This window comes from Macaca thibetana, chromosome 19 (genome assembly GCF_024542745.1).
Source record: "Macaca thibetana thibetana isolate TM-01 chromosome 19, ASM2454274v1, whole genome shotgun sequence".
NCBI lineage: Eukaryota > Metazoa > Chordata > Mammalia > Primates > Cercopithecidae > Macaca > Macaca thibetana.
Genome location: NC_065596.1, coordinates 39,876,950 through 39,890,972, shown reverse-complemented (window position 1 = coordinate 39,890,972; position 14,023 = coordinate 39,876,950). Strand labels below are relative to the sequence as shown.

Here is a 14,023-nt window from a genome sequence, read left to right as displayed (position 1 = left end):
ATGGAAAGGTTCAGCCCCATGGAAGAAAAATGTACACTGTGGCAGAAGGATGCTTGAATACTAAGTCTAACATATCCGGTCTGACTAATGCTGACTCTACCTGGGTTCTTTTTTTTTTTTTTTTTTTTTTTTTTTTGAGATGGAGTCTCGCTCTGTTGCCCAGGCTGGACTGCAGTGGCCGGATCTCAGCTCACTGCAAGCTCCGCCTCCCGGGTTTACGCCATTCTCCTGCCTCAGCCTCCCGAGCAGCTGGGACTACAGGCGCCCGCCACCTCGCCCGGCTAGATTTTTGTATTTTTTTAGTAGAGACGGGGTTTCACCGTGTTAGCCAGGATGGTCTCGATCTCCTGACCTCGTGATCCGCCCGTCTCGGCCTCCCAAAGTGCTGGGATTACAGGCTTGAGCCACCGCGCCCGGCCCTCCACCTGGGTTCTTTGTGAGCCGTGGTACTAGGGGGATGTAAAGCTGGTCAAGATACAGCTCCTGACCTCAAGGAACTTGATATTCTGAAAGGGAAACAAGGCAAGAACATGACTTACTTAGATACAATAGACACACTTAGATACAGAGACATAGAAACGAATGAATATGGGAATTCTGTGAAAGGAAAGGTGTGGAGAGAGGGACTGGGCATGGCAGGAAAAATCTGGGAAGCTTCATCCAAGAAGAGTGCTGGGTTCTGAGAACTGGAGATGAGAGAAGGCCATGTTAGGAATAAGGGACAGCATGGCTAGATTCTTGAAAGAGGAAAAAAGAAGGATACAGTTGGTAAGGAGTCCAGTTTGGTCAGAATGTGAGGTATGTACAAAGGGAGTAATGGAAGAAGTTATAAAGGTGGGTTGAGTTCAGAGCATAGACCGCCTTCACTGCCAAGCTAAAGAGTTTACATAGATTTTGGTAGGGTGAAAAAACGGCCTGAATTAGTGTGGAGCGCGGGCTGATACCTGTAATCCCAGCACTTTGGGAGGTCAAGGCAGGTGGACCACTTGAGTCCAGGAGTTTGAGGCCAGCTTGGGCAACATGGCGAGACATCTTCATCTCTACAAGAAAATTTTAAAAAAGCTCCAACATCTCTACAAGAAAATAAAAAAATTAGCTGGGTGAGGTTATGCGTGCCTCTAGTCCCAGCTACTAGGGAGGCTGAAGTGGAAGGATTGCTTGAGCCTGGGAGGTCAAGGCTGCAGTGAGCCATGATCACCTCACTCTACTCCAGTCTGGGCAACGAGTGAGAGCCTGTATTAAAAAAAAAAGGGGGGAAAAAGCCTGAATTCTAAGAGAGGAATAGGGATATAAGGAAAAGAGACAAAGACAAAAGGAGAGGTTGCTTGGGTACCACTGCCAATCCCTCGGAGGGACAGGTCCAACCTGTCTCTGTCCCAGCCCCATCTGCATGAAGAGACCCATTGCAGTCTCACCTTCCACGTGCCTGGGGCAGAATGCGAATTGAGAAATCCAAGGCAAATGAGGAACAGTCCATGCCTCCCCCTCCCAGAGCCCCGGGGGTGGGCGACAGGCTCTGAGGATGAGTCAGTGGGGTGGGGACCCCATTTCTGTGCTCATCTGCCTCCTTGGGAATATAAAGAGCAAGCACTGAGGCCCCGCCTCAGAGCACCCCAAACTTGATGCCATGAAGATCCCGGTCCTTCCTGCCGTGGTGCTCCTCTCCCTCCTGGTGCTCCATTCTGCCCAGGGAGCCACCCTGGGTGGTTCTGAGGTGAGCACGTCACCTGCATTTTTATTCTTATACATGTTACCCACCTACCCCTCCATCTCTCTACCTTCTGTCCATTCCTGGATAGGTGGCTCTTAGTTTTGGATTCTGATGGGGGCTGAAGAAGTTGGGGCTCTGTGGAAGGGAGGAGGGAACAGAGCATCCCTGGGGAGACATTTGGGACAGAGATGCTCCTCTTTCTGGAAGGGATGGTGAAGTGTGTGAGGGAGGCTCGTGTACTGAACCCTGGGAGGAGACAGGACTGAGTGGGTCGTCTGGGTTCAGACGATCTCCACCGTGGGCCCTCAGAGTGTTCACTCATTCTGTTCCAGCGCACACGTGCCTGGGGATGTGCAGGGGAAGAGGGGGAACTGGAGAACGGCAATGTGAGACAGAGCAGCTCCAAACCCAGGCCTGCGTCCACATGGACAGCAGGTGGAGAGGGTGGAGCAAAGCGAAAAACTAGCTAGTGCTGCCTGCAGCTGACTTAACTCTAGGAGGAGTGGGGCTGGGGTGTTCTGGGATACCCCTGCCTAGCCCCTCTTTGCTCTATTTGTGCCCCTGTGAGCGGTGCCCTGGTGACGGGTGGCTCCTCACTGTCTCTGGAGCGCAGACCACGGTGAGAATCTTTACCATCCAGTCCTCAGCCAGAGAGGAATCCTGATGCCTGCTCTGGATTTAAAAGTCTAAGACAGGGGCACAGGCTCAGCGGCCGACGACCGAGCCAGTGATGTCACTGAGCTGGGGGACTGTCGGGGCCTCAGGGGAAGGGGGGCTGACTTCCCCAGTCTGAAAGGGCAGCTTTCACACTACCTGACACCATGGAGTGGGAAGACGTGCCTAGAATTTTAACAATTTTAGGGGAAACTAGAAATCGGGATGAATTTATGAATTCTTACTAATTCAAAATGTCCAATTCAAACCAAAAAACAAATGAGCCAAATTTTTATGAGATCTGAGCATCTGGATCCAGCCTGCGGGTTCCGTGTTTGGCTGTGTCCTGGGGAGGACACGATGGGGCACACTGAGGCCTGGGGTGGGTCCCCATGGAGGGGGGTAACTGAGCCTCCAACAGTGGTGGCAATAAAGCCACAAAGCAAAGCAACTTCAGTGAGAGGCAGGCGGTTCACCTCAGCAGCTGGGCTCCCACCTGCACGCGAATCTTTCCCACCCAGCTATATGGACTGAGCATGGGTGTCTCCAGAACACCCCACCTCTTAGAATTAAGTTAACTGCGGGGCAGCACTAGCTAGTTTTTCCCGAGCGAATGCTCCGCTCCAGGCTTTCTGCCTGCTGCCCATCACGACACCGCTCACATGTACCATTCTCCAATTCCCCCTCCTCACCCTGCACATCCACCAACCATGTGCGCAACTGGAATGGAGACCATGGTGGAGAACAGGCTGCGTTCTTTCGGGGACTGGCCTGTGGATGAAGGCAGAGCTGGCAGACAGGGATGTGGGTGAGGGCCCTGGCGTCACGTGACCACCTGCCTCCTTTTCTCCCTCTCCCTTTCTAGGAAGAAAGCACCATTGAGAATTATGCGTCACGACCCGAGGTAAGCCGTCTGTTTTCCCCGGCCCTCCAGCCGTGAGTCTGTCCTTTCTCTCTTTGTGCTTCTTAGCAACTTTCCTAACACCCTGCTTTTCCGCCTAGGCCTTTAACACCCCGTTCCTGAACATCGACAAGTTGCGATCTGTGAGTACGCTTCTCTGGTGCTGCCCCCGTGAATACCTTCATTACAGAGGGGATAAACGCCTTGGTGGAGAGCTTGCAAAGCTGCCACGGTTCCTTCACCTTCTCCAGAGGGCTGGGGGCTAAGCTCTGGCCTCCCCTGGAGCTGACCTGCTTCTGCTGTCCCTCTTCCTCCACAGGCTTTTAAGGCTGATGAGTTCCTGAACTGGCATGCCCTCTTTGAGGTGAGTGCTCGGGCGCCCCTTGCCCTCCTTGGTTGTCTGCAGTCATCCCAGGGTAGTGGCAGCACATTTTGGCTTTAAATGTACGGGTTGGTTCCTGAGCTCTGGGAGGGAGTGACTGCCCTGCCTGGATGCTGCCCAATGGGCTGTCAATCGAAGAAAGCTTCCCCCGGCGTCTGTCCTGGCTGGCTACCCATGTTTTCCTAAGATGGTGGTGGAGGAGCAGAGCCCCAAAGACAATTGCAGAAGAGGAAGAGCCTAATCGGTCAAGATTTTATTTGAATCCCCTCATCCTCTATGGAAAAACTGGGGCCCACCCAAACTTAGAAGGCAAAGTCAGTGACAGAGCTGGGGTCCGCGTCTCCTGACTGCACTCACTTCACACGTGGCCTCATGCGAATGCCTTCAGCTCCCTCGGCCTCAGCTTCCTCTGTGATGTGGGGATGACAATCCACCACAAAAGGTTGCTGTAAAAACCCACTGAAATCATGCTTGTGCAAGGCAGACACAGAATGAGTCCTCAGGAAATATTAGCTCTTGATAAAGTAATGACAAAATAATAACATTATTGTTACTATGGTTACTGTGGGAGTTCATTAAGGGAATGCTTACTGATCCATGCCCGGCTGACCCGCAACACAGCAATCTCTTTCTCTTTCTTTCTTTTAGTCTATCAAAAGGAAACTTCCTTTCCTCAACTGGGATGCCTTTCCTAAGGTGAGAGGTGTGGGCATTAGGAGGATATTGGGGGTAAGGGAAGAAGCAGAGGATATGGGAGAGAGAGTGGCGACAGGGAAAGGAGGATCAACCTTCTCACCAAACTGAAGGGAGATCTTAACTACTACATATAGACGAGAACGGGAACTCACATCGAGGCAGAAATTCCTTTCCATCCGTGCCATCCTATACTGGGCACCCAGGGGTTTCCCCATCTAACCCTGACCCCTCTCCCTCCAGCTAAAAGGACTGAGGAGCGCAACTCCTGATGCCCAGTGACCATGACCTCCACTGGGAGAGGGGGCGAGTGTGAGCGCTGATTCTCAACCTACCATAACCCTTTCCTGGCTCAGGAACTCCAATAAAATGTTTTCCATCCAACAGCTCCTGTATCTGTGTCTCTGTCCTCCTACTGGGCTTTACAAAGGAGTTAAGATGGAATGGGCCCCAAGGCTGGTAGGTAGAAATCTTGACTTCCAAGAGGAGAGTAAGTAGGGAAACAGGAGGAAATAGAAAGGACACACCAAGATGGCAAGAGACCTCCTTGTGTTTTAGCTCGTTAGTGTTGACTGGGATCCTTGAGGAGCATGAAGCTATGGCTTGCTTAGTAAGATGCTCAAGAAATTTCTAAACCAAAAAGTAACTGAGACAGGTCTCATTCTCTTGAGGGGGAGCTCGTGGACCCAGAAAACTGTCCTGTTGGTTTGAGCAATAAAGACAGCTCAAACTAGTGCCAAGCACCGATAGATTTGTCAGAGGTCAGGGTCACCTCCACTCAGAGGCCATTCGTTGGTTGCCAATTTGTAACCCAAAAAGTATCTGAGACAGGTCTCAATCAATTTAGAAGTTTATTTTGTCAAGGTTAAGGACAATGCCCAGGAGAAAAAATACAGAATCAGAGGAACGGTCTGTGGTCTGTGCCTTTCTCCAAAGATGATTTTGAGAGCTTCAGTATTTAAAGGGGAAAAGCGGGGAAAGAGGGAGGGTATGGTCACATTACTGAATCCACATGTTATAAGAGAAAAGGAGCAGGTAGGGGAATAGTCCATTATATATTTGTCTCATGCTCAGTAAATCCAGCACTTTACATAAGATATGGTGAACATAGAGTCGCTATCTGTTGAGATAGTTAACCTTTCACCTGTAGCTATCTGTTTAGGAACAAAAGGAAAGGCAGCTTCTGGCATGTCTCAGCTTTCAGCTGATCTTTTTGCCTTTCGATAGAGTGAATTGGGGTCCCAAATTTTCATTTTCCTTTCACAGATCAAACCTACTCCCTGAACTGTTGGCATTCTCCCCCTACCTACCTTCTGAAAACCTGATTCCCTTTGTAGTGGCGATTTTGTATAACAGAGCTATCTGAAATCCAAGGTTCAGGACCCAGCTTAAATCACATGAGCCCATCTGAAATCCTTTTTTGGAATTAGGTAGGCTCTAAATAAAGAAAACTAGCAGTGTGACCCTGAGTTTCTTTCTAAGCCTCTGCTTCTTTATCCGTGAAATGAGTATGGGAATAAATAAGAATGATAACCACCATGTGGTGTTGTTATGAAGGTCAAATGAGATAAGTATGTAAAGCCCCTTGCACACGGCCAAGCATATAGTAGATAATGTATTGCTACTCCCCCAGTTTCAACCAGAGAGCTGCCACAATGATCCAGATTCACTCATTCACTCACTCATCCATCCATCCACCCATTCATCCATCCATCCACCCATCCACCCACCCATCCATCCATCCATCCATCCATCCATCCATCCATCCATCCATCCACTCCCCCACTCCCCCATCTACCCATCCATCCCTCCACCCATCCACTCATCCACCCATTCATTCACCCATCCACCCACCCCTCCACCCACCCACCCACCCACCCATCCACCCATCCACCCATCCACCCATCCATCCATCCATCCATCCATCCATCCACTCCCCCACTCCCCCATCTACCCATCCATCCCTCCACCCATCCACTCATCCACCCATTCATTCACCCATCCACCCACCCCTCCACCAACCCACCCACCCGCCCACCCATCCATCCATCCATCCATCCATCCATCCATCCATCCATCCACCCATCCACTGCAAAGATCTTGAAACATGAAATGGATTTAGTTTTGTTTCCTGTAGATGTATTTTTCTATGACCCAATTTGTGTACTTAAAATACTAAACTAGTTGGAATTATTTCTGGTTTCTCTTGAAAACTGGGAAAATTAGAGAACAGTGGATCTGTGACTGACTTAAAGCCAAGTAGCAGCTGCCCTCTTTACATAGGACATGGCTTCCAGGGAAGTTTCTACTTGGCAAGCTTCACTTGTTTACATTGCCTTTGGCCTTTATAAGCAACTGAGTTTGTAAACCATGAACTGCAGTTTAATTGAGGAAGTGCACTACAAGGGAAATTAAACTTGGTTCCTACTTTCAAGGCGCTTACAGACCAGGTGAATAAGACATGTAAATGTTCGGCCGGGCGCGGTGGCTCAAGCCTGTAATCCCAGCACTTTGGGAGGCCGAGACGGGCGGATCACGAGGTCAGGAGATCGAGACCATCCTGGCTAACAGGGTGAAACCCCGTCTCTACTAAAAAATACAAAAAAAAACTAGCCGGGCGAGGTGGCGGGCGCCTGTAGTCCCAGCTACTCGGGAGGCTGAGGCAGGAGAATGGCGTAAACCCGGGAGGCGGAGCTTGCAGTGAGCTGAGATCCGGCCATTGCACTCCAGCCTGGGCGGCAGAGCGAGACTCCGTCTCAAAAAAAAAAAAAGACATATAAATGTTCGTGGCCGGGCACGGTGGCTCACACTTGTAATCCCAGCACTTTGGGAGGCTGAGCTGGGTGTATCACTTGAGGTCAGGAGTTCGAGACCAGCCTGGGCAATATGGCAAAACCCCGTCTCTACTAAAAACACAAAATTAGGTGGGCGGATCACATGAGGTCAGGAGTTCGAGACCAGCCTGGCCAACATGATGAAACCCCATCTCTACTAAAAATACAAAAATGAGCCGGGTGTGGTGGTGTATGTCTGTAATCCCAGCTACTCAGGAGGCTGAGGCACAAGAATTGCTTGAACCCGGGAGGCGGAGGTTGCCGTGAGCCAAAATTGTGCCACTATACTCCAGCCTGGATGACAGAGCAAGACTCTGTCAAAAAAAAAAAAAATGTTGCTTATGCTCTTCCTTCCAATACACACAAAGGAGAGGAAAGCTATAAATGGGATGACCAACAGAGAGGAAAACTATGGACACTGGTGAAATGCCACAATCAAATGAAATACTTAGTGAAGATTGGCCGGGCGTGGTGGCTCAAGCCTGTAATCCCAGCACTTTGGGGGGCCGAGACGGGCGGATCACAAGGTCAGGAAATCGAGACCATCCTGGTTAACATGGTGAAACCCCATCTCTACTAAAAAATACAAAAAAACTAGCCGGGTGAGGTGGCGGGCACCTGTAGTCCCAGCTACTCGGGAGGCTGAGGCAGGAGAATGGCGTGAACCCAGGAGGCGGAACTTGCAGTGAGCCGAGATCTGGCCACTGCACTCCAGCCTAGGCGACAGAGTGAGACGCTGTCTAAAAAAAAAAAAAAAAAAAAAAAAAAAGAAATACTTAGTGAAGATTGTGCACTCACAAACCAAGTGATAGGAAAGGGAGTACAGGAAGAAGAGGGGAGGTGCTTAAGGGACACCCATCGAGTGACTAGGTTTTAGGGGAGGAGTAAAGCATCCCCAGGGAACTAGGAGTCATGATACACAAGTTAAGAGTATCTCTGAGATAAGACAGTAGTTCTCAAAGTGTGGTCCCCAGGCTGGCAGCACTAGGATCCCCTGGGAACTGAAAAGAAATGCAAATTCTTGGGCCCCACTCCAGATCTAGTAAATGCGAAACCAGGGTTGGGGCCCAGCAATCTGTGTTTTAACAAGCTCTCTAAGCAAGTCTGATTCACTAAAGCCTGAGAACCACTTCAAAAAGGAAAGTCACAGGACTTAAGATTAACCCAGAATCAGGATAGTAGTTGCCCCTTAGACGGAGAGATCCCATGTGATAGGAGAGTGGCACACAGGAGATAAGGGGGGTGAAAGAAGTCACCTCTACATCATGTTTCATTTCTTCTTTAAATACGTACACTTTATACACACTTATGTGTGTTGTATTCCACAATAACGATAACATATGATTAAAGCCAGAGAACACTAGACCAATTTGCAAGTGCTGACAGAATGCAGAGTCAAGAAACAATTGGAGCCGGGTGCGGTGGCTCAAGCCTGTAATCCCAGCACTTCGGGAGGCCGAGACAGGCGGATCACGAGGTCAGGAGATCGAGACCATCCTGACTAATTCGGTGAAACCCAGTCTCTACTAAAAAATACAAAAAACTAGCCGGGCGTGGTGGCGGGCGCCTGTAGTCCCAGCTACTCGGGAGGCTGAGGCAGGAGAATGGCGTAAACCCGGGAGGCGGAGCTTGCAGTGAGCTGAGATCTGGCCACTGCACTCCAGCCTGGGCGACAGAGCGAGACTCCACCTCAAAAAAAAAGAAAAAAAAAAAAAAGAAAAAAAAAAAAACAATTGGAGAGAAACTGCAATCTGAAGCAAAAAGAAAAAGACAAAGTGAAGTGTAGACGAGCTGTGCATGTGAGTGACAGATGTATGCTAGATCATGTGAAATTGACAAAATGCACAAACATGGGTCAGGCCATTCAGAGGATTCAAAGAATGGCAGACACAGCACCTGTGCTCCCCGAGGATGACCTGTGCAGGATGAGGAAGAAGCCAGGGGGTAGTCACTCTTTATTTTATACTTTAGAAAAACAATAACAACAAATACATTTTTTTTCCTTTTTTTTGAGATGGAGTCTCACTCTGTTGCTCAGGTTGGAGTGCAGTGGTGCAGTCTCGGCTCACTGCAACCTCTGCTTCCCAGGTTCAAATGATTCTCCTGCCTCAGCCTCCTGAGAAGATGGGATTACATCTTCTACATGGGTGCCTGCCACCATGTCTGGCTAATTTTTGTATTTTTAGTAGAGATGGGGTTTTGCCACGTGGGCCAGGCTGGTCTTGAACTCCTGACCTCAGGTGATCCACCTGCATTGGCCTCCCAAAGTGCAGGGATTACAGGTGTGAACCACCATGCCTGGCCAACAAATGCATCTTGTATGGACACTATACCACCTGTTCAACAGGACCTAGAGATACACACTGAGCTATGAAACAATCTCCAAGATAGAGTAAAATGAAAAAAGAAAGTGGCAGATCATTATGCTGCCACGTGGTTAAAATAAAGATATGGTACAAATATATGCTATTATCTGCATATTATCTGCCATTATCTGGAATAAAACTTGAGAAGTAACAGTGATCACTTCTGGAGAGTTAGATACTTTCGCTGTGTACCCCTTTGGATTTTATGAACAAAAATGCTTTACCATGTGAAAATTACATATTTAAAAGAATAAATTAAAAATCAAAACTCTCTAGTAAAGCAAACAAACACCAAAAAATGCTTTGCATTGTAAAGTGGTAGGGCCTAGTCCATGCACTGACCCAGAGTAGGTGCCTCTTAACTGAGTGAATGAAACTGATTTCTCACATTTACCACACCCTTTTGCTACTCAGAGTGTGGTCCCCGAGCCAGCGGCATCAGCATCACTTGGTGCTTGCTTGCTAGAAATACAGAAGCTCTGCTCACTCAGAGCTAATGAATCAGAATTTTAACAAGACCCCTGCCCCAGGATGATTGACATGTGGAATAATGTTTGAGAAGCACGGCCTTAGGCATGATGTTGAGTGCTATGCAGAAGGCCTTCAAGGAGTTATGATTCAGTTGATGCTTACGACAAAGGAAGCGCACAGGGAGAAGGCACTAGATACCTTAGAACGATATGTTTAAATCTGACAGAAGGGAGGAGATAGTTTTGCACCAGGGTAAGAAAACTAGGGAAAGTAACTTTGAGTCTGGCATTCATAAATGAACTTAAAAAAAAAAAAAAGTCCCTGTCATACTCAGCCAGGACATAAAGGGACTAAAAACCAAAGCCAAACTCACTGATTACCTTGGAAGGCTGCTGGGAATCAACTCATTTTAAAAACTGGTAAATAAAGGAAATGAATAAAAGATTCATCCTCACTTTCCTCTATGAACTATACTTCAGGGTAAACAGTTTCTCTCTCTCTCTCTCTCTCTTTTTTTTTTTTTTTTTTTTTTTTTGAGACAGGGTCTTGCTCTTTTACCCTGGCTGGAGTGCAGTGGCATAATCTTGGCTGGAGGTAGCCTTCACCTCCCTGGCTCAAGAGATCCTCCTGCCTCAGCCTCCTGAGTAGTTGGAACTACAGGCACAAGCCACCACACCTGGTAAATTTTTAAATTTTTTGTAGGGTGGGTGTCTTGCTATGTTGCCCAGGGTGGTCTTGAACTCCTGACTTCAAGTGATTCTCTGTCCTTGGCTTTCCAAAGTGTTGAAATTACAGGCATGAGCCACCATGCCCGGCTGGCAAAATTTTTCTTTATACAAGAATTTGAAGCTAATAAATGCAAAAGAAATAATAGAATATTTTCATTTTTCAAAATTTAATTAAATAACGAATGTAGGCTAGCATCTGTAGGGAAGGAAGAAAACATTTTTTAATACTGTCTTAGGTTCAGTGACTGTGGCAGGCTAATTAAATTAACAAAAGAGTCCACACGCAGTGACTTACGCCTGTATTCCCAGCACTTTGGGAGGCCGAGGAGGTGGATCGCCTGAGGTCAGGAGTTCGAGACCAGCCAGACCAACATGATGAAACCCCATCTCTACTAAAAATACAAAAATTAGCTGGGCATCATGGCGCATGCCTGTGTAGTCCCAGCTACTCAGGAGGCTGAGACAGGAGAATCGCTTGAACCTGGGAGGCAGAGGTAGCAGTGAGCCGAGATCGCACAACTGTACTCCAGCCTGGGTGACAGAGTGAGACTCCATCTTAAAAAAAAAAAAAATAACAAACAAAAGATAGATTAGCAGGAGAAAAGGCTTATTATGCATGCATCCAGGAGCTTCACAGAAAAGAAGTGGAAACCTAAAGAAGTGGCCAGGCTTGAGGCTCATATACTGTTTTAACAAAGGGTGATAGATTGTGGAAAAGTAAGCTGGGCATGGTGGCTCATGCCTGTAATCCCAGCACTTTGGGAGGCTGAGGAAAGTGGATCATTTGAGGTCAGGAGTTTGAGATCAGCCTAATCAACATGGTGAAACCCCATCTCTACTAAAAATACAAAAGAATTAGCCGGGCATGGTGGTGCACACCTGTAATCCCAATTACCCAGGAGCTGAGGCACAAAAATCCCTTGAACCCAGGAGGCGGAGGCTGCAGTGAGCCCAGATCACACCACTGTCCTCCAGCATGGGCAACAGAGTGAGACTCTGTCTTAAAAAAAAAAAATGTGGAAAAATGACAAAACAATAAAAAAGGGATTTGGACATCCAGGGGAGGTAAATTGTTGGAAGGTAAGTAAAATATACAGGGGAAATTAATGGAAGATAAAGGTTATTTAGCAAGATTTGCTGATGCAGATTCAAGTCTCCAGTGTTGAGTTATCTCCTCTACTTGATGGGAAATGTATGCCCTGCTTTAGGCAGACAGGGGGACAACAGAGAGTTCCTCTTCTGTCTGCCGCTTCTTAATTGTCTTCAGCTCAAAATAATCTTTATGCGAAAGCAGCATACTTTGGAGTGGCACATGCTAATCCCCTTCACATTAATGACTGAAAAACCCGGCAGGTGAAACGCTGATGGGGAACTTTATGGTGGTGGATCAGGCTCACAACCCATGAACCCATGGATCTATCCAACACCCAGAGAGAGGAGACAAGCTTCTGTGGACCTGATGCAACAGAAAGCACAGGGCCCCACATAGAACGCATTCTTGCCAAAACTCAACTCCAAACCTGATTAAAACTCTAGACTCTAGATCTAACTACCAGTTTGCAGGGGGATGAAAAGGCACAGGGGAACACAGTAAAGGATTCTACAGGAAAGACATTAATAACTCCCCCCACCTTTGGCATTTCCTATGAGAAATTCTAGAAACTGATAACCCAGTTTCTTCAACAAAAACACTGTAGAAAAGTCAGGCGCGGTGGCTCACGCCTGTATTCCCAGCACTTTAGGAGGCTGAGGTGGGCTGATCACCTGAGGTCAGGAGTTCGAGACCATCCTGACCAACGGGGGGAAACCTTGTCTCTACTAAAAATACAAAATTAACTAGGCATATTCCTGTAATTCCAGCTACTGGGGAGGCTGCTGAGGCAGGAGAATTGCTTGAACCCGGGAGGTGGAGGTTGCAGTGAGCCGAGATTGCGCCATTGCACTCCAGCCTGGGCGACAAGAGCGAAACATCATCCAAAAAAAAAAAAAAAAAAACCACCACCACCACCAACAACAAAAAACACCACTATAGAAAAAAAAGAGAAAGGGGGAAAAATATAAAAATTGAGGGGGCCGGGCATGGTGGCTCACGCCTGTATTCCTAACACTTTGGGAGGCTGAGGGGGGTGGATCACCTGAGGTCAGGAGTTCAAGACCAGCTTGGCCTACATGGTGCAGCCCTGCCTCTACTAAAAATACAAAAATTAGTCGGCTTGGGGGTGCATGCCTGTTATTCCCAGCTATTTGGGAGGATGAGGCAGGAGAATGTCTTGAACCCAGGAGGTGGAGATTGTGCCACTGCATGCCAGCCTGGGTGACAGAATGAGACTCTGTCTCAAAAAAAAAAAAAGTTCATTGAAGAGACACATCACTTAAATGCAACATATGAATCTTGTCTATATCCTAATTTGAACAAACCAACTGGGAGAGAAAAAGATTTAGGAGACGATGAAGGAAACCTGAACACGGACATATTGGTAATAAGAAATTATCATCTTTGGTTTGGGCATGGCGGCTCACGCCTGTAATCTCAGCACTTTGATTTGGGAGGCCGAGGTGGGTGGATTGCTTGAGTCCAGGAGTTCAAGACCAGCCTGAGCAACATAGTGAGATTCCGTCTCTAAAAAATAATTTAAAAAAGAAACAATCAAAAAATAAATAAAAAGAAATTATATTTTTAGATGTGAAAATGTTATTGTAGTTATGTTAAAAAAGAGTCTTTACCTTACAGATACATAATGATGAATTTATGTTTGAAGTAATAAACTCTTTAGGATTTGCTTCAAAATATTCCAATGGGGGGAACAGGTTGGGGTACACAGGAAATAAGTTCGGTAATTACCTAATAAAAAAAGAGGTTCATTATATTAGCTTTTCATATGTGCATATTTTGAAATATTCTACAGTAACAGTTTCTTAAAATATTCAAAAAATTTCAAGAGTATGCTTTTAGAGGAGGGAGGGGGGAAGAGGGCCCTCCAGTGGGCAGAGCATGAAGAACTGGTAGTGCGGGATTCTGGACTGGGAACGCTGTCATTCAGCCTGGCTATCCTGTAGGCGTGGAGGCCTGGAAATGCAGGTTAGGTCAGATGATGGGGGGCTGAAAATTTTCCACTCAATCCTGTGGTCAGTAAAGACAGTCCCGAAGGTGGTAACAACCACAGCCACAATTCAATAGCAGCCATTCTTATTTGGTTCTTAACACGCGCCAGGCTTTATGCCAAGTGCTTTGCATATATTATCTAAGTTGATGCGCAAAACAAACCTATTAGGTTGGCATCAT

The 14,023-nt window shown here is 47.4% G+C and overlaps 2 protein-coding genes across 2 annotated transcripts in view; one reads left to right on the top strand and one right to left on the bottom strand.

The window, feature by feature from the left end:
* The window catches only part of TMEM147 (transmembrane protein 147), a 136,116-nt gene that overhangs the window by 56,746 nt on the left and 65,347 nt on the right, over positions 1 to 14,023 (bottom strand). The gene's annotated exons all lie outside the window — the stretch shown is intronic.
* On the top strand, positions 1,539 to 4,727 carry KRTDAP (keratinocyte differentiation associated protein). Its single transcript, XM_050768849.1, has 6 exons — positions 1,539 to 1,714; positions 3,231 to 3,269; positions 3,368 to 3,409; positions 3,586 to 3,630; positions 4,297 to 4,344; positions 4,585 to 4,727. The coding sequence occupies exons 1-6, from the start codon at positions 1,628 to 1,630 to the stop codon at positions 4,621 to 4,623; spliced, it is 300 nt and encodes a 99-aa protein (XP_050624806.1). The 5' UTR covers positions 1,539 to 1,627; the 3' UTR covers positions 4,624 to 4,727.